The sequence below is a fragment of the Taeniopygia guttata genome, chromosome 2 (assembly GCF_048771995.1).
Source record: "Taeniopygia guttata chromosome 2, bTaeGut7.mat, whole genome shotgun sequence".
Taxonomy (NCBI): domain Eukaryota; kingdom Metazoa; phylum Chordata; class Aves; order Passeriformes; family Estrildidae; genus Taeniopygia; species Taeniopygia guttata.
This window is the reverse complement of record NC_133026.1, coordinates 47,952,760-47,973,576: the sequence shown is the minus strand read 5'-3', so window position 1 is coordinate 47,973,576 and position 20,817 is coordinate 47,952,760. Positions and strand designations below refer to the sequence as shown.

General features: G+C 39.8%; 1 protein-coding gene across 2 annotated transcripts in view; it reads right to left on the bottom strand.

Moving 5' to 3' along the window:
- Nucleotides 1-20,817, bottom strand: part of TRANK1 (tetratricopeptide repeat and ankyrin repeat containing 1) — a 51,248-nt gene that overhangs the window by 15,136 nt on the left and 15,295 nt on the right. Inside the window, exons 6-16 of one of the 2 annotated variants that reach the window (XM_030265211.4) lie at nucleotides 18,726-18,809; nucleotides 15,172-15,310; nucleotides 14,601-14,732; nucleotides 12,683-12,850; nucleotides 10,708-10,863; nucleotides 10,086-10,337; nucleotides 9,037-9,213; nucleotides 4,790-7,666; nucleotides 3,986-4,185; nucleotides 3,385-3,522; nucleotides 438-578 (exon numbers count right to left, since the gene is read on the bottom strand). In XM_030265211.4, the coding sequence (XP_030121071.2) occupies nucleotides 438-578; nucleotides 3,385-3,522; nucleotides 3,986-4,185; nucleotides 4,790-7,666; nucleotides 9,037-9,213; nucleotides 10,086-10,337; nucleotides 10,708-10,863; nucleotides 12,683-12,850; nucleotides 14,601-14,732; nucleotides 15,172-15,310; nucleotides 18,726-18,809 (4,464 nt within the window). The remainder of the gene's footprint in view (nucleotides 1-437; nucleotides 579-3,384; nucleotides 3,523-3,985; nucleotides 4,186-4,789; nucleotides 7,667-9,036; nucleotides 9,214-10,085; nucleotides 10,338-10,707; nucleotides 10,864-12,682; nucleotides 12,851-14,600; nucleotides 14,733-15,171; nucleotides 15,311-18,725; nucleotides 18,810-20,817) is intronic. The other variant, XM_072925855.1, reaches the window with a different exon arrangement.

Sequence of the window (20,817 nt, the reverse complement as noted above, 5' to 3'; positions counted from 1 at the left end):
GAATGAATAACAAGTTAAAAAGTGCTTTTAAGTAAGGAAGTCTAACTATTAAATATGGGACTTCAATTACATAAGCCATTATCTAGCTAACTTACAACAGATATGGCAGGCTATTTTCCTTCTAATCACTTGCACATATAACTATTAATTACCATACAATCCTGAAAATATCTGACTCACCAGATTCTAAGCAACTTCCTTAATTTCAAGGTAGTGACACCAATCAGAAACCAGACTACAGGAATAATGAATACTGACAAGCTGAATTGCTATTTGCTTTAACCACAGTTCTTCGGTAAATATACCCAAAAGTCTATGACACAGGTTTTGTTCTCTAATCTTTCATCACAGGATGAAAGAATTTAAGAAATTTCCCTACTTTTAAGATTTAAGAATTTAATTTGTCCTTTCTATTCCTATTGTTACAAAAAACTCACCTTGTACATTTCTACATTAAATGGAGTCCTTTCCTGCATACCAGTAGCATCCTCTAATGGCACTTCAATTAGCAAGTTACTTCCCACTTGCACATCTGGATCAGGACTATAAGAAGAAATTATCTTCCATTCTTTGCTAGCCTGAAATATCAAGAGAATAAGGTTTATTTGTATGTACTAACTACTAATGCCTACATATGCACATGATAAGGCTGTATGGTGTGACCTATTCACAAGGGAAGAATGCTCAGAAGAGAAGATGGGGAGAGAAAATGATCTCAGGGGAGAATGTAAAGAATAATCATCAATTTTCAATGAGAAAGCTGAACTTCATCTCAACACAGCTTTTGCTTAAGATACTGTGGTACCAGATGATCATAAAGGCATATAAACAACTTTCCCTAAACCAGCTAATACACAGTTACACCTTCCTGAGCTGCCCAGGCAAAAGCAAAGATGTGCCTCAGCCCAGCAGACTGCGGAAAATCTGAGGAGTAAACAAAACAAACCTTTAAGAGCGCAACTGGCTTGATTTGGCTACAAGCTGCATATTACTTTTCAGGGACTGGGGATGGCCAGCATCATGATGGAGAAGCCAATGAGAATACATACATACATATGTATATAAGTATATGTATATGTATGTGTATATGTATACACAGGGAGCACTAATGGGAGTCTCATCTGTATTGTGATTCCAATGTATATTGCCACTATTTTATTATGCTTGCCTTCGGATTTCAGGATACTGCTATATCACCAGTCTAGATCAAAATCATATGCAACTCTCAAGATATCAAATAAGTAATTTGATATTAAACATGAAAACCTCCTTAGGTGGACTACACATTTTCAGTTGAACACCCTTACAATGTGAAGGAAGTGAGGTTACCTTCACCATGGAGGAGGGTCAAGTTTTGGTCCTAGGGATGAGGATTCTCCTACAAACCCCCAATACCACAACAGGCAAACTCACTGAGGGGGGGTGTGCTGAGTGCAGGGGCAGGCAGCTCCCTGCCAACTTGGAGCAAAATGAAATGTAAATGGTGGTGGGAAAACACTCACAAGCTGCAATGTGTCGTACTAAAATTTACTATCTAGAACACATTGGACGGATCTTGGCCTGCAGGTTAGGATGGGTAGCCACTAAGTCTCCTTGACTCTACAAGACTGACAAGCTCAGTGAGCGGGACCCACACATATCCCATGCTGGCTTATATTCTCATCCTCAGGGTTCCCAGAAAAGATCTGGCTGGTCATTCATGTGATGAACATATTAAGCTTCGTGCTGAACACCAGTAACTGCTAGTGCTGGTCTCAGCCAGGGGGTGGAATGGCACCTGCCAACACCTCCTCTTGTAAGAACACTCAGAGGTGAGCAAAAAAACCTACTCATGGGAAAGTCTAAAAAAGCGTGGTCAGAAAATATTGGACTCCAGCACAGAGACATGTGAAAGATATCTATAAATATGCACAGGCACTCTAAACTGTAAGTTAAGTGTGGCAGCAGATCAGTGCTGTGCACTCTCATGCCATGTAGGAAATGCCAGCTCCTGATCACACTGCTCTGCAGGGTCCCGATCCCCTGTGAAACTAATAATTTTAAAAATGTGATTATATTCTAAGTGATGTTCATTTTTCCCTTTTGGTACTGAAATTTCCATTTAATTGAAATGTGATTAAATGCTGGCAAGTTTCTGGCACGAAATGAAAAATACACATAATAAGGCTGAAATAACATTTTTACAATCTATATATTTCTGAGCTTTGAGCAACACAAAACAATTTAACTGTCTTCTCATAGGGGGAAAAAAAGCAGGAAATCTTTCCTGCAGAATGTATATTGAAGTTAAGACTTCAAAAAATCATCAATGAAGATATTCCTAAGCCTGTCATAGATTGTAACATGACAACCAGCTAAAGGTATCGATTTGGTCAAGAGATTGCTGTGGTTTTGGGGCTTGTTTTTTTTTGCCTTCTAGATTTTTCATTCACATCTGTTTCCTGAAACAAGACTCTTCTTAAATCTCATTTTCAAGACAAATAAAAAGAAAACCCAACACTTTATGAAGTGTACACGGCCACACTGCTGTGTTTACAATGGTTCACAGATTCAGCTTTTCTAAATTAGAAAACCTCAGGGTGAGCTGCTTTCTTGCCTGCTTGTTTCGCTGCTCAAATCAACTCAATTACTCATGACTCACAGAAACATGGAAGAATTGTATGAAAACAGTTCTCCAGGCTTGACATACATTACTCTAAGCTAAAATGCTCTACACAACTCAACTCTGCTAAACTGATTCTGCTAAATCCTGATAAATGTCTTGTTGTTTTTCTGATTACAACTTGAATCACCAGAAACAAATCAACTTTGAGAAATCTACCATGACAGCCAGTATTTACCTCAAACTCCTTCCTTCTGCCCTCATCACATAACATTCACTAACCTCTGTGAAGAGATACCAGTAAGCTGCCCTCAGTCTTCTTGTGGTTTTCATCTGCTGAAAACCACGAGACACTGTTTTGAGGGGCAGAGGACATCTGCAAAAGGGCAGTTCACACTGAATGTTTAATTACAGAGAAACTCAGTCATGGCTACGTGGAGTTTCTGCAGGCATGCTCAGTAAGGAATACTTGGAATACTTGCCTGGCTGGGGTCAAAGGAGTAGTCTTGGTGTGCAGCAGAAGAGTGTGTGTGTGTGTGTGTGTGCAATGTTGTGTGTACCCTAAGGCTCTCCCTTAAATTGTAACAGTAAATCTGAAGGAAAATGAAGCACTTAAAGAACATGTTCTCATTTCATAAACCTATGACCTCTCTGTTTTCTACTGTCATGAAACCACTCGTCTTCAGAGAAAAGGGGGAATCCTTTCCCAGCTGAACCACCAATTAGACCACAAGTAAGACAGACTTCAGAAAAAATGCAGAAAAAGGGTAAGAATTAAATACCTCTGAATCTGTGAAAAAGTTGTAAAGGAGGACATCATCAAATTCCAAGCCCTTTGCTTCATAAATTGTCAGGACAAGTGCCAAACTAAGTTCTTCAGGTATCTTCTCCTTTGCAGTTTCATTTGCCACTAATACCACCTGCCAGAAAATACATTTAAAAAAACATTAGAAAGCAAAAAAAGAAAAAAAAAAAAAACAATTGCATGGAGGAAGACAAACATGATGATAATACAAGAACCTTCTAAAAACTAGACAACATTTCACAGAGCATTTCAGCACACGCCACAAAAAAGGTCACAAAGCTGCCACTAGAAGACTGACAAATGCGTAGTATGTGCAGACAGTTTTAGATCTGGTGAAAGAAAATTTGGAGTTAGAAAGGAACAGGTCAGACAATACCCCACACAATACCCCACACCAAAAAAAGAACAGAAAGAACCAGACGTATTAAGAAGAAACAGAAACCAACACAATAAAGGTTTCTAAGCTTGAAATGCCTAATTTATCAGTGAAACAAGGGCTTAAAAAAGAAAGTTGTGGGCAGCTCATACAAGACTTATTTAGCAACAGAGAATCTGCAAAAAGCCTAAGAAAAGCAAACCTGATGCGCTCCAAATTCTATGGGTTGTGTTTTCCTTTTGTTGCCCCTCAGCAGAATTGCTAGGTCACTAACACTGCAGGACTCCAAGACCATAGGTTTTGGCCCATCAAAGAGACCACGGTCCTGAGGAAGGCGATCAAAAGATTCTGGAAAATAATGCTGGAGCAAATCAACCACTCCAGATGCTAAACGGAGAATACCTGCAAAAAGCAGAATAATGTTTTAAATTTCAGCATGAAGTCCTTGAAAACACACTTTAAAAAGGTTCTGTTAGAAATTTGGAATCAAGAAATATGACAAAATAAGACAAAAACACTAATCAGGGAAGGGTGGAGCTGTAAGCTTCAATTTATGTTTCTGCCAATTTGAGTGGATGCCATTCTTGGGCCTCTGAAGACCAGAAAACATGCTACAGTGGCTTGCAGCATTCTCACAAAATAAAGATCACAAATGAGAAACAAGTAAGAAAAGCAGAAGCAGTACACCAGTACTACAAAATCTAGTGCTTTGGGGATAGGACAACAGAAATGGGAATGACCGTTTCTTAAGTTTTCCCTCAAACACAGCCAAAGCATCCAGTAAGCATGAGAGTTCCAAAAATTGCAATTTTAAAAACATTAATTTTTGGTTTCCCAGCTGAGATGTCAAAAACCAGAACTGACATATCAGAAAAAGCTGTCCATCTGATCTTTTTGAAAAACAGGCCACATAAAGACTGGCTTTCTACTGGCCAGCAGAAAACTTCAATTATTAGTGACATCTGAAGAGCACAGGCTCAGATAATAAATAAATTTGTTACTCTACCTGAATGGGACCTGTAGTTCTGGTACAACTGATAAATCCTTTTTGGTTTCCTAACACGCTGCTTCTTGTTCACAGAGCTCTTGCTTGCATAATGAAACAGGGACCTCAGGTCACTAAAACGAAAAGCAACTCCTTTCATTATGCTCTGGGCAGTGTCACCAGTTAGAAACATGGCATTAGGGTCATTGATGCATTTCATTAACAGGGCTAGCTCAGCTTGTGTGAAATCCTGTATCTCATCGCCATAAAACTCATGGATGGACCACGGCAGCTCCCTGAGCTTCGAAAGTCTTTGAGATAAGTTATACAACAAATCTTCTTCATCAAAGTAACCTCTCTGCGATCGTATCTGCTGGTAAAGACAGAAGAGGTTATAGATCTCACTCCTGTCTTCTGTGAAGTTCGGCGATCTCTTTCGGCCTAGCTTTTTGTACTGCTCCTCAGTAAGCTTGCCCTCAAAGCAACTCAGTGCCTCAAAAGAGCCTTTCAGAAATGACTTGATTTCTTTCCAAACCAGTGCTGGATTGTACAAGCTTTTGCCTTTTATCATTTTTGGCCATATTTCATTTGCAAATACGTTGTAAGTCACAAAAATCCAAGGATCGCTTTCCTTAGAGCATGCATCTGCAGCTCCTCTATCATCACCATGTTCTGCTTCAAGACTACCTTCATCATCCTCATCCTGCCAATTTGGTACAACCAAGTCTTCCTGAGGACTCCAACCAACAATTACTCTTTTAAGACTTCCATCTTCATTTCTTGGAAAAAATGGGTCGGGCATGGATGCATCTAGTAACAGCAGCAACTGCTTGGAGGTGACAAACAGTGGAAAATTTTCATCTTTAATGTCTTGTAGCCTGTGAATATTTGGGTCCAGAGGTTTGAAGTGACTGGTCACCTTGGAAGACTTGCTAAGTTCAATGAAATTCTTCTGAACTTCTCGGCACAGGACAGGATTTTTTGTTACGAAGATCTGGTGCAGGTGCTCCAGTCTGTTTGATGCTTCTGTGCTACATGTTTGGTCTTCTTCATGGTCACCACACAAATTCATTTCTGCACCAGCTGTGCCCACAGGAACATTTTCATCCTCACTGTCCTGGTTTTGCTCACCACTCACCTGCTCCTCACTTGAATTATCACTCTCATGGTTTAGTTCACTGTCTTCCTTCCCTGAACTAGCTTTTTCAACCTCACTGCACTGTCTCTGCTGCCATGTCTGCCTCTCCAACAGTGGCCCATCTGCCAAGGTGGATTTTTCCCAGTATGAATAGAATTTCTTCCAAAGCCTATACAAGCAGCAAGTTGTCTTCCCAGTCCCACTTCGGCCAATTAAAATGATTGGTTCCATAGGCTTTGGATTGAGATCAATCACTGCGTACTCCAACTCCCCAACACGGAAAGGGTAATCAACAGAAGACTGCACATCATTTATAATGTTAAGTGCCATGTTAGTACTGAAGCTGTGAAATTTCATTATATTGTATTCCAGTTCTGCTGCACTAGCTGGAGGGAAATACTCAGGCATGGTATGTTCTTTTGATTTTTCTGCCTCCATGTCTTCAACATAACAACGTGGAACACGCTTCTGTGTTGTCACGCTGTGGTTCTGATGTCCTTCATTTATACCCTTGAGCTTTTTCCTCAAAATGCAGGATAAGCCACGGTTGTAGGAAATGCATATATTTTCTAAGGCACGGTTCAGCTTGCAGTGGTCAAGAACAATGGCCCAAATTCTTATTATTTCTGTGTAAACTCTACCTGATTTTTCTAGACGACTTTTTGTCTGTTCTGTCTCCATGATCTTTTCTGGACTCTCACTGCAACGAGGAGAAAAGTCAATGGCAAGTTCCCATAGCATTCTTGCACCTTTGCCCAATTTGGCTTCATACAGCTGGATATCAGCTTTCAAGTGTTTCAGTGGCTTCTGGAGGCCCCTAGACCATTCCCCGTTGCCAAGGCGCTTAATTGTCATTATGGTTTTAGCTTTCAGATAATGAGGCACAGCTTTACTGCTCAAAGTCTTTAGCATTTCAGGAGTGCACTCTATCTCCCAAGTCATGTTATCAAACTCCTGCACATATGCTTCAATATCCAGACTCTTTCCCTTTTCTTCCTCTAGTTCTTCCTTCTCTCCATTAGGCAGGGCCATACTAAACTCCTCTGCTCCCTTCTTTTTCTCCCAATCACCTCCTTTTCTTTCAGGATGAGCTATGCTTCCACAAGGTTGCAAGGAACTCCTTCCCTCTTCCGAATTAGTCTGGGCTGAAGGTGGCTTTTGCACCAGAGGATGATCCTTTTTCAGGGTGTCGCTCACTTTCAATTGCTGAATTAAAACTGTGATTGCCTGCACTAGACTTTCCTGCAGTGTTAAGGGGCTGTTTAATCCTTCCGTTTGCTGCTTTGCCAACTGACCCTTTTTTGTTTTTATGGAACATGGGGTTTTTAAATCATTAAGCACTGCGTTGCCAGATGGTGCCTTTAATGAGAACCCAGATGAAGAAGGCCCCATGCTCTTTGACTGTGAAATCTCAGAGGCTGGAATGGGTTTAGATGTTTTAACCAACTGCCCTGCTCTATCTTGGCGGTGCCTCTTCTTCTCCTGTGCAGCATTATTCCAGGCTTCTAGCAGTGGATTTCTCTTTTTAATTCTATGCATCACATCTTTTCCTGATTTGTTTTTTATGTTGAAGTTAATGTCAAATTTTGCCAATAACTCCGTTATTCTCTTAGTCTGCTTTGAAAATCCTTTCTGGAAAACAATATGCATCACTGTATTTCCATTGTCATCTTGTATGTTTGGATTAAGATATGGAAAGTCAGATGGTCTTGAAGCAAAGAGGTCAAGTAAATAATTCAGAATGTTTAAACCAGTACAATCTGAAAGCAGAACAAACAGAAAATAAACTAACTTGCTTTACAAGTTTGCATCATATGCCAACAATTTCAATACTTTTCTGTTGCTAGTAAATTAAAATCAGTTCCTTTTAAAAAGAAAAACAAGATCTACATTTCATGTTTATAAAACATGCTCACATGAAACAGCTCAAAACTGAGCTTTCCCAAGTTTCAGGAAAACAATACAAAGGCAGCAAAGCTTTAGAAATTCCTAGTGTTGCAATTATTCCCATAGCATCAGACAATTTCATTCCCTTTTTAACCTCTGAGTACAGACAGATTTGCTCATTTCCAACATCAGCCCTGACTGCTACCCAAGGGACACTGGTGCCCTGTCATCCAGACAAGCAGCAGCTCGAGATAGTGCTCTGGGGTCCTTTGGTTCACTTTAAGAAGGCACCTAGAAGTAATCTGCTGCAGATAACTTTGCTTTACTAAAATAACCTGCAGGAAATCCCAATTATTTCCTGATATTTGAGGTCCCTGGAGCAACTTCCTACAAAATAAGATTAGTTACTTCCCTGGTGGAAAAAAAAAATACATATATATCCTACAGCTTTCTGGATTTCATCCAGATAATAGATGTGATTTAAATGAGATGATATATGTGAAACATTTCTATTCTAGCTACAAAATAGTGACATGCTAATATGCTAAAAGAAACTGCACACAAAAAACTTTACACAGTGAAAAATACTTCAGAGAACATTGTCACAGGACTTCTAAGACTTTTCATTTAAAAATGACAATTGGCATTACCTATGCTTTTAATCTCTCTAAAGCCATTCAATGAAATGTTTGTGCTTTAAAAATTAATGAAGTCAATATTCTAAATAATTCTAATCCTTCAACTCAAAAATGCATTATTTTAACTTAAAATCAAACCTGATTTAGGGGCTCAATTTCACAGATTATCCTAAGATTCTATATTTTTACATAGGCCCTGCAGTTCTTTCACTCACTTCTCCCCTGAGAAACTTTACTCGATTTATAACTCAACAAAAACTGATAAACAGATTTCAGATGCCGCTGCAGGATTTCCTTCAAAGTCTGTTGTCATTGCTGACATTACTATAACTATACCTTTGCTTCTTCCAACCCACCCAGCACTCATTTTACAGGGCTTCAGAGAGGAGCCTTCCTTGAGTCCCCCATGTCACCTGAACTGCCATCACATCTCTTCACAGACCCAGCCAGTGCAGCCACAAAGCAGAACACATCAGATTAACAGCTGCGTATCCTCTGGCCTGCAGAGTTTGGGAGCTGAGACACACTCAGACATCCTGATCCACTCTCCCTGCAGCAGCAGAATGGGCAGGAATGGGGAACATTTTCAACAGCAAAAGCCTTACCTTTATTATTTAAACAGATGAAAACTGCAGCATGCAAAGGAGTATCTCCTTGTGTAACAGAGAGGTTTCGAGGGTCTGCGCCTTTGGTCAGCAGCAAATATACCAGTTCAAAGTAATTCTTTCTGAGGCATATTTTCAGTGGTATTTCAGACTTGGTTCCAAAACCATCAGGCAGAGCTAGTGCAAAGGACAGGAAAATATCAGGGTTTAAAATTAATACACCTATCTGCTAACTGCGGAAAGCTCTCAACAGATGCAGTCAGATGCTGATTGCCAGGCAGATAACAGGGGTAATTTTTGCCAGTTTTTTACATGTATCTGTTAAAACACTTTTTGACTAAGAAGATCTTCACCATTTCCCCTTGTCTCCCATTAAACTGAACAACCAGTCCTTCTGTTGTGAAGGCATAAAGGAAGACATAAAGGCAGAACATATTTTCTCCAAGTCAGTCACTGACCGAAACAAGAAACCTCCTTGCTCCTCTGGCATTCAAAAGGCTTCAACAGGACCATGTGTCCATTACTTACAGCTAACATCAAGCTGTAAGATTAAATGAAATATGCCAGAGGGATCCTAGGAATAAGCTCATGCAAAACATGAAGTATGATGATGTCTACACTAGTTAAAAAAAGAAAGACATCTGGTCAAGCCTTTGAAATCAATTAAGTAGTCTGTTACTTGTAGCATAACAGCAGACTGAACTCGAAGACTGTAGCTTATGCTTTCTACCAGGACAATATTGTGGCTAAAGACAGAGAAATTAAGGCCCAAAAGAAACTACAGGTGCAGGAGCAATGGTAGTCCTTAGCCTTTTACTAACCCTAGCAGACAAATTTCATTTGATAAACATCTTCCACCCATGCAGCCTTACTAGCTACGCCATGTCCCACACAGCAGATACAGCCAATGCACTGTACTCCAACAAGCTGCTGCACTTATACAGAGACATAATAACCCCATGTGTTGGTATTTCTGAGACTATCTTGTTCCCAACATGTCAAATAACATCCTGCATCTCTTATAGCACATTAATATCACACTTTTTCACCTCCTTGTTCAAGCAAGCATCTTATGAGGTGCACTTGCACGTCCAGTTTTTCACACTGTTGGATAATGTTGCCAATGTCAACATCTGAAAGACTGCAGGCTTTGAAGAGTCCTCCACCTGAAGGATTTTCCCCATTGGCTTTCCCTGTTAGGAGCAGCAGAACTTTATGCCACATTTGCTTTCCCAGCAACTGTTTTATGAAGCTGCTAGCACAGGCAGTGGAGATATTGCATGAGATTTCTTCAGGGATTTCTGTAAGACAGCCAAGACGACATAACTCACTCAAAGACACATAATGAAATCCACCTCATTGCTAACTAATTTCAGAATAATTAACTCGTAAATTGAAAGTAAGGAACAGCAAAATATTTTTTCATCCTTATATTGTCAGCCGAGTAAGTTTAAATATTTTGATGCGTCATGAATTTCTGTGCATATTCCGTTGGTTCTAAGTGTAAAACACAACATTAAATATAATTAAAAGCACATTGTTCCAGTCATAAAAGTTACAGAAACAGATAAGAGAAGGAAGGGTAAAAGGGCAGTAAGTTTATGCTAGCACCAAACACATTTTTCATGGCAATTAAGTTTTGTGAAAGGAAGAACTGGGAATTCACTGCACCTTTTACAGAAGACAGCCATTTCAGAAATCGCTTAACCGCATCTTCCTTCAATACATTTTTATTATGTGCTCCATTTTCACACCTGTAGAACTGGACAAACTGCTCCAGAACATCCTGGAGAGAATCTGTATCAGCTATGGCAGTATCATTCTCTCCTGCAAAACAAAACAGAAATTGAAAATCCAATTCCCTGTCAGCAAGTTTTCAGGGCAAGACTGTAATGCATTACTACCCAGAGCTCTAAGAAATGTGTAGTGGCACATTAAAAACAGATGGCTGAAACTCTTACTGCCAATGCCAGTCCTGTGATGAATTTCTGACCCCAAAAGAAATTTGATACTTCATCAAATACACTCTTGTCCTGGCTTTGTCTGGGACAGAGTTATGTTTCTTCTTGGTAAATGGTACAGTTCCATGCTTTGGATGTGGGACGAGGATGCTGTTGATAGCACAGTGATGTTTTGGTTGTTGCTGAGCAGTGCTCACCCTGAGACAAGCACTTCTCCAAGTCCCATACTCTGCCAGCAAGCCCGTGCACAATAAGCTGGGAGGGAGCATGGCTGGGACAGCTGGCTTGAACTGGGCAAAGGATATTCCTTACCAAAAAATGTCATGTTTATTATATAAACTACAGGGAATTGGTCATGAAGGGACCATTGCTGCTTGGGGATGATTTGGACATCAGTTATCAGGGTGTGAGCAACTGTACTGGGCATCACTTGTGTTTCTTGGAATTAATTTTTCTCACTCCTTTTCATAACTATAACAATAATAATAATAATAATAATAATAATAATAATAATAATAATAATAATAATAGTAGTAGTAATTTATTTCATTTTTTTAGACTGTTCTTATCTCAACCCACCATGGGAGGGAGGGGGAAGTGAGTGAGCTGCTTCTTGGTACTTAGCTGGCAGCTGAGGTCAAACCATGACTCTATTTACCATAATTCACTAGGCTGAAAACTGTAATATCTTCTGTATGCAGGCAGGAAAATGCTGCAATTATGTAATTGTTCAAAATTTTTAAGTAGATGACTAAACTCAGTAATGTTTGCAGAGTGCACTTTTAATGCACTTGTCTGATTCCCCAGTGCCATTTACAAAATACAGCCATAAAAGAATTTGTCCTCTTTAAATTAAGAAACAAAGCCAAAAATATATACCACACCAAAATGTTATCTAGAAGTTTAAGAGATATTTATGTAATGAGAAATAGCAGATTTTAAACAATGTCCCAATACATGCCCTTAAACAAACACCAAAAACTTGGCTTGGACTTCCTAAATGCTTCAGGAATTCAGCTACATGAAAGACCAAACAAAACAGTAGCTTTACTTCTTAGGACAAAGAGAGAGACAAGGTTGGTCATCTTTTTAGAAAGAAAGACTAGCCTCAGATTGTTACCTGTAAAGCTGAGGCTCATTCTCCAGCCTCTCATTTGCAGAAAGCTTAGAAAACTTGCAGGCTGTGCATCACCAAAAAAACCCAAAAACCAAAAAAAAATCCTGGCCACAAAAGACCGTGCAACCCAAAATGCCAACCAAAGCCATTATTACCACTGAGGTATTGGTGTTAACCTCCTAATGGAGAATCACTGTATTAAAACCTTCTCCAGAGCAGAGATCTCCACAGTAAAAAAAGAAAATCTCCTTTTCCGGGAGCTGTAAGATGCAAGCACAATGAAACCCAGTGTTTTCTGATAAACTTACAAGCAATACACACATGAAAATTGAGATGTAGCCTAAAAACTTTGCTTTATGCCAAGCTTGATCTGAACATCACTTAAACAGCAGTTGCTTTCAAGCAAGGACAAAATGTTCATTCACTACTGACTAGCAGGAGATCACAGTGACAACTCACAAGAAAAGTTACAATAAAACACACCCACAATTAGGTATTTGAAATAAAATTATTTTGTACCTAAAGGTTATAATTTTAAAACAGGGAAAGTGCACACTGCATGTAGTACCTGTCTGTTTCCCAGAGGAAGTGTTTTGCTCAATCTGCTTGCTGACTTCTTTTACAGCATCAAAGTTTTTATTCTTTTTCAATATATCTATGACATATCTTGACTGTGCATCTGGAACAGTGGGATCAACCCCAAAATTCAGGAGCATGATCACATCTTCTGTTTGTCCTAAAGCAATACATGGAAAAAAATTAGGGGAAGAATAATTCACATTCACAAATTCATATTATTTTGTTCTGTTTTTTATTTTTAATTACTTGGCAGAATTTCTAGCATAATTTTAACTTTTAAACAATCTAAATTCTTCCAGTGTCATAAGTCGACAAGGTGGAAGTCAGTCGACTTGAAGATCTCAGAGGCCTTTTCCAAACTTAATGATTCTGTGATTTTATGATTTATAATATTTATTATATATAGCTATAAAGAAATAAACTTTAGCAGATACATATAAAAATACATATTTTCCAATATTATATATAATACATAAAGTTATAAATATTAGTAAATAAATACATATTAAAAATATGTGCTCTCTACATAATAAATGCCATATGAATATTACCAAATAAACTTTAAGAATACAAAAGTCTGGTGCTACCGTGGCTGTCATGTTTGCTTCCTGTTGCCACCTTGTGGGCAGAGTAAGAGATACAAGGAAAAAAGCTGGGGTAACATAAAATGAAATCCCACAGAAACTGAAGGAAAGCATTTAGTTTACCTCCTCTGACAAGGCACACTGCTATCTAGGCTTTAAATTTTCAACTATGTAAAAGAATAGGAGAGGCCTGACAGAAAGTTATATCTAAGCCACGAATTTTGTAGTCCTTTAAAAATTTTATAATGAACTATGTTTACTTAGCTAAGGAATGTTCGACTGCGTTTAATTAGCTGGTTTTAATTTAGACCTGTGTTGGCTGAGTGTCAGTAGAAGACCTTGAGAAATTACCTCACCGACCTGCAGAAAGGAACTCAATGGACCCATACCCTCTAATCAATAGTTGAAGAACAACTTAATAGTTGAAGAGAACATAATCAATAGTTGAAGGACAAAATTTAATAAAGGATTGTTTAATGCTATCATATAACTAGCGATTAATTAAATACCATAGAACAAGAAAGATCCTGAAAGAGTTAAGGAGGACTTGATTAATACACTGCAGGTGCAGTAAAGGAGCCACTTCATAGGTTTATACAGCCTAGAAAACCTAATCAGTAGTAATTGTCTAACCAGGACAGGAAATGTAATAAAATACTGTTTAGCTGAATAAAACTTGAGTTATTAATTAAAAAAAAAAAAAAAAAAAAGATAGATTAGATGTTCTGCTGGTAATTAAAAAGAACAAAACACGTATACCATAATGCAAAAAATTGGGCAGGCTTTTGGGAGTGTCTATAAAAAAATGTTGGATGATATAGTGTATATAAATTACTGTTTATATACAGTCTGAAAATTCTTGTTTCTTTGAACATGTCTATTTCAAATGAATTCCCAATATGTTCCCAATTTTGACTCAAAAATGTTACTAGGAATGTTCGTCTCACAGCTTTTTGCTGTTAGATTTAAAACTCTTTGTTTCAGGCCTCCAGGTCATCTAATGTGATTTTAAGGGCATATCAAAATTTAAAAGGTTACTTCTAGGATTCTAAAAACTGCAGCATAGTTATGAGAAAACCCTAACCAGACAAATCAAAGAGTATAGAAAATGGCCACACATCAGGCATAGAAATTTAAAAAGGAAAACATGGAGTGTTTAAATATCAGTTGCTACTACAAGTCTGCATTCAGGTACTTTCTCATTTTCTTCCTTAGCATGAAAGAGTTAACACCAGGGTCTGAAACCTTCTTTCATTATAGATTTTTCCATATGAAAACAACACAATACACACACACACACACACACAAAAAAAAAGTATTTACTGCGTTTCTGTGAGTATTCACTGGAAGAGGCCACAATATGCAGCAGGGTCTGTCCATCTCTGTCTTTCTGGTTGATCCTATCCTTCAGCTCCGGCCTCCAAGTCAGTAACCAGCTGAAGAGATGGTTCTTTGCTGAAATTATAAAAGAAACATTTAAAGAAACAGATCTTGGGGTTTTTTTCTCCTTTGGAGTGGCAAGATGCAAATCTAAGGTTGACTCATGACTCTACCACACACAAAGAAACTGTTCCTCCACACCAAGATGGTGGAAAGAAAAACTGTACCTTTTTTAAAACTGATGTATTCGGGTTACAAAAGACCCATATCAATCACACTTCTGCTTCAAAACACAGAAAAGAACAATTATATTAGGTTTCCACCACTATCAGGCATGGTTGATCAAGGAGAGTGTTTACAACATTTCTAAAAGAGTGCTTTATTGGCATGTGCAAGAGTATACCTAGATCACCTGACCTGGAATGTTGGGACATTTTTTTAAATTTAAAAAAGGTCCAGTCAGTCCTCTGATAAAAGCCAGCATTGTTTTATTTTAGCTGCAGATGTCACTCACTTGCTTTGATACACAGTCTGATAACAGCATGCAGTGGATACAGTCCGATGGACTCGGCCTTCGCCCCAATGGAAATCAGCCACTTGACTAACTCTGCTACTTCCTGCAGCTTCTCACCGTGACCATACAACTCAGAAGTCTGGTAGCAAAGAGAACAATTACAACGCATTATTTTTACATACACAGAAAGCATTTCTTTTTCACTAATTTCTATATTTGCGTGACAAGAATCAGTAGAACAACAACAACAAAGCCATAGCCACTGTGAAATGGAACTATTTATTTCATACACTTACACAGAATGGCTTGGGTTGGAAGGGACCTTAAATACCATCTAGTTTCAACCCCCTGCCACAGGCAAGGACATCTTTCACTACACTAGGCTACTCCAATCTCCATTCAACGTCTAACACTTCCAGGGATGGGGCATTCACAAGTTCTCTGGCCAGCCCGTTCCAGTGCTTCAGCACCTTCTGAGTAAAGAATTTCTTCCTGATAACTAATCTAAACCGACTGTCTTTCACTCTGAATCCATTCCCCCTCCTCCTGTCACGACACGCTCTTGTAAAAAGTCTCTCACCATCCTTCCTGTGGGCTCCGTTCAGGTACTGAAGGCCACAACTAGGTCACCACAAAGCCTTCTTTTACCAAGCTGAACAACTGCAATTCTCTCAGCCTTTTCTCACAGGAGAGGTGCTCCATTCCCGTAATCATCTTGGTGGCCTCCTCTGGTGGCCTCAGTCCCAACAAACTGATGTCAGGAATAGCGTGGCCTGAAGGACCAGGGTGGGAATGGTCTATCTGCACTTGGCACTGGCGAGGCCACACTGCAAGTCCTGTGTTCTGTTCTGAGCCACTCGCTACAGGAAAAACATTGCGGTGCTGAAGCATGTCCAGAAAAAGGCAATGGAGCTGGTGAAAGGTCCTGGAGCAAAAGTCTGATCAGGAGAGGCTGAAGGAACTGGGATTGTTTACCCTGGAGAAAAGGAGGCCAAGGAGAGATGTCACTGTTCTCTACTACTCCTGAAAAGAGGCTGTAGCCAGATGGAGGTTGATCTCTTTCACCACCTTCCATGTGAAAGAAGGAGGAGAAATGGCTTTAAGTTGGGTCAGCAGAGGTTCAGACCGGATATTAGGAAAAAAATTTGACTGAAAGAGTGGTTAGGCACTGGAATAAGTTGCCAACCAGTGAGTGTTCAAAAGGCATCTGGATGTGTCAATTGGAGTTTAGGGATGATTATAGTGCTGCTGTGTTGATTGTGAAGGTCTCTTCCCACCTCAATGACTCTGGGATTCTGAGAAACTACACAGCCTGAGCAGAAGCAAGCTGAACTTAAAAATTCTAGCAAGGACTTAATGAACATGAAGCGCAGTCTACAAGGGGTATAGCAATATAGGATACTCTGGAGGTGTGCAGCAGAAGCTAAGATGGAAATTGAGACAATATGCCAGAAGGATCAGGACATGAGGAGGTGGTCGGAAACAGTGTTCAGACAAAACTTCTCCATTTGTGCCAGTCATCTTTTTAAATAGCAGCCTTCACACATGCTTCCAACATTGACAAATAAGTCTTTTTTTCTAATACTTCATGCCAAATTTTGACTGGCAAGAATTAATCTTTGAGCACAGTTATCAAACCAAAATACAACAGATTATAGAGAGAATGTAGCAGCAGCAGGGGAAATTTGAGTTGTCAGAAAGCCACATTTTCTAATTTTTGCAAAGGAGGATTGGTACTTAGGGGTTTTTTGTCTTGATTCTTTCACCCTTCCATGTGTACAAGAAACCCACTAAAACAGGTAAGACTGGTTGGTCCAATTCAACAAAAAAAGGGCTGTACTATTTTGTAAAGCCTGCCCATTTTTCCTGTCTCAATGAGGCATTTTGCTTTGATGGAAGATACTTTGCTAAGACGCTCTGCATGGGTCTTCTGCTGTGTTTCCAGGCTTCATTGCCAGTGTGGAGCTACTGTGCTAGCATTGGCACAGCACACCAATGATACCCAGACAAGACATGCTTGCATATATCCATTCACTAATTCTTCCACTATCTCTAAAGACAAGCCTGTGAGGAGATGAGAATTTATTTCCCTTGCATTACCCTCAGAATTACTCCTGCTCACTCTGTCAGGCACCTAACTGCAATACAATTAAGGTAAAAGCACCAATTTTAAGTTATTATGACCAAAGTACCACAAGGACTGTAACAGCCAAATGACAAATTCTAGTATATTCCACCAATACAACTTAAACCTGTGGCAGCACGTCTTTGGCCACAGAGAGCAACAGGCACAACTTTCCCAGGCATTGTCCTGGGAATGGCAGTGAGAAGATCAGAGAAAAGAACACTAAACAATTCTTATCTTCACTTGCTGCACCTGTTATTGTGAACATGTGGAATGTGTTACGGAGATTTGTTTACCAAAGGGTAAAAATACTCTTAATTGGCTAATGGTGATGGTGTTTAGATGGAAGGACCAATTGGGTCCACTTGTATCATGACTGTCTATAAGGGTGGGTTTCTTAATAAGTATAGAATAATAAAGGGATTGATCAGCCTTCTGAGAATCATAGAGTCAATGCTAATTATTACCCAGCTGGGGGCCTGGGGCAACATAAACCTTTGTGAGAAACAGCAAAACCTGATATTGACAAAATTCCTAGGAAGCATGAGAGAAAGCACACACTATCTGAGAACAGGAAAGACATCTTGTTTCTTCAAAGCCTCCAAACCTTGAGGCCAACAGATTTCTTACAGGCCTGCAGCCGGATTGCGTGCAAAGGACTGGACAAAGACTCTCACACTAAGTGTATAAATACTGTCTTAACTCTGCAATAAACAGATTCATTTTGCTCTCATCTTGTGAGTCTTGCATTCATACATCACCAAACCTTAACTTAATGGCAAGAAGAGATACTACAGCTCATGTCTTCTAAAGTTCCTGTCAGGAAAGAAACTGTAAGAAATATAGAAATTCTTTACTGTGATGGTGGCAAGGCATCGGAACAGGTTGCCCAGAGAAGCTGTGGGTGCCCAATCCTGACAGCGTTCAAAGCCAGGCTGGATGGGCCATTGAGCAACCTGGTCTAGTGGAAAGTGTCCCTGCCCATGACAGGGTGGGGGGGAACTAGATGACCTTTAACGTCCCTTCCAACCCAAATAATTATAAGAGTCCAATGGTAAAGCCCAATGGAATTTCTCAATTTCTCACAAACACTGTGAGATGCCTTTAGAAACCTGGTATGCCACTGCTATGAAACTGGCTGCTCCTGAGCTGCAGAGCTGGTGAACTCCCAGCAGCTCCTGGCTCACAGATAGCTTCCTACAGCTACTGTAATATTAATTACAGCTTTGTAATATTAATACACCTTGGAAATACTAAATTTCATTCAGAAATATTACATTACATTAAGTTAAATTTTCAAACAAACAGATGATAAAGTATATTCATATAACATCCATGTATTATTTTTCATTTTATTTTTCTTGGTTCAAGATGGAAAATCTCTCACTAAAGTTATTAGGAAGAAAAGAAAGAGAAAACATGAACTTACCTCAAAGAGATTCTTCAGAGATACCTGGTTAACTCTGAGATCATGGGGCAACTGTTGCTTCTCAGACAACAACAACAGACAAGACTGAAAAAAAACCCAAACATTAATGCTCTTATAAGCACACTTAAAACTTTGTTTTCCACTGCCTCATCAGATCTTGTCAGAAAGCCAGCACAGGCTAACAATATTTCAGTCAAATCTTTTTGTCACATCACAACTGAATCTCAGTTTCTAATTTTCAACTGAATTAATGTAATATACACTGGAGTGTAGGAAGGTACAAGTGATGAAAGTTTCTTCAGAAATAAAAACCATGTTAAAAAAGTTAGGCCCTAAAAGATTCTTCAATACTTGGAATACTTCCAGTGCTTTGCTTTAGGAATGGATGTTTATACTGGGGACAACACTGTCCAGCTAACACCAACATCCCAAGCAGAAAGCAAGAAATGAATACTGTATCTTCTGCTTTCTTCGGTTTTCTCAGTTTCTCTAAAAAACTTTGCCTTGCTTCTTGAAAACCCACCTAGCTTCACCAGAAGACAAGGGAAGGACTATGTATGCCATCTATAAGGCCTTCAATACAGTGCCCCACAACAGTCTTAGCTCTAAATTGAGGTGGTGTCAGTTTAACAAATGGACTGCTGGATGGATAAGGAATTGGCAGAATGGCTGCATCCAAAGAGCTGTAGTCAATGGATTAGTGTCCAAGTGGAAACCAGCAGTGAGTGGTGTCCCTTCAGTGCCTCTAGTGGGACCAGTACATTCACTGTCTTCATTAATGACATTGCCAGTGAGGTGCCTTCAATCGCTTAGCGAGTTTGCAGATGGCACCAAGCTGAGTGATGCAGTTGGTAATGCTCAAGGGAAGGGATGACACCCAGAGGGACTCCGACAGGCTTGAGGAGCAGGCCAATGGGAACCCCAGGAAGATCAACAAGGCCAAGTGCAAGGTCCTTCACCTGGCCCAGGGCAATCTCAACTATCAATACAGACTAAAGAAGAAGGACCTGTGAGATAATGGTGGATGAAAAATAGGATAAAAAACAGCAATGTGCACTCACAGCCCAGAAAACAAACGGGATCCTGAGCTGCATGAAAAGTAGGTCAAGGGAGGTGACTCTGCTCGGCTGAGACCAGCCTGGAATGTTACATCCAGCTCTAGGATCCCCAGTACAGAAAAGACATGGGCCTGTTGGAATGAGCCCAGAGGAGGGCCACAAAATGGCACAACTCTCCATCCCACAATTAGATGGGAATGGAGCAACTCTCTGGAGTTATTCAGCCTGGAGAAGGTTGCAGGGAAAACTTACTGCAATAAAGTCAGTATAAAAAAAGGGGCTTTAAAAAAAGACTTTTTAACAAGGCCTTTGTGACAGGACAAGAGGCAGCAGTTTTAACCTGAAAGAAAGTTTGTTCCATTGGACATAAGGGAAAAAAGTTTTATGATACAGGTGGTAAGGCACTGGAACAGGCTGACCAGTAAAGCTCTGAATGCCCCATCCTAAAGAGTGTTGAAGGTCAGGTTCGGCCGGCCTTTCAGCAATCTGATCTAGTGAAAGATGTCCCTGCCCAGAGTAGGGGCTTGCATGGGGAATGTGGGGCTCCAGTGAGTCCATAGCTCCAGTGTGAGTCCTCCACAGGCTGTGGTTACTGTCAGAACCCTGTTCCTTCATGGTCTCTCCACAAGCTACTCTGCCTAAGCAGAGTGATGGTAAAGCGGTGGTAAAACAGCTTGAACTTTACCTTATTTGTAAAAGTTATCAGTGATGGATAGAGAAGGGAAGGTCACACTGCTTATGGTCTTGAAGAATGCTGAGACTAGCCTGACTCATGAATCCCAGTTACACATTCTGAGGATGTGAAAAACAGTGTTTTCTGACAGACACTGCTACCAGTGATGACACAGCAAAGCTCCTGATACAGAAACCAACAGGTGATACTACTGATAACTTATCTAAAGCTGTTAAGCTGACACAGCCAGTCTAGAAATATATGACTGACAGTCACTTTATATGACAAAAGCACAGTCACACTTTTTAAAAGCAGGGTCTTCTAACATTCCCCTTCCTATATGTGTGCAGAGATTCCTCCC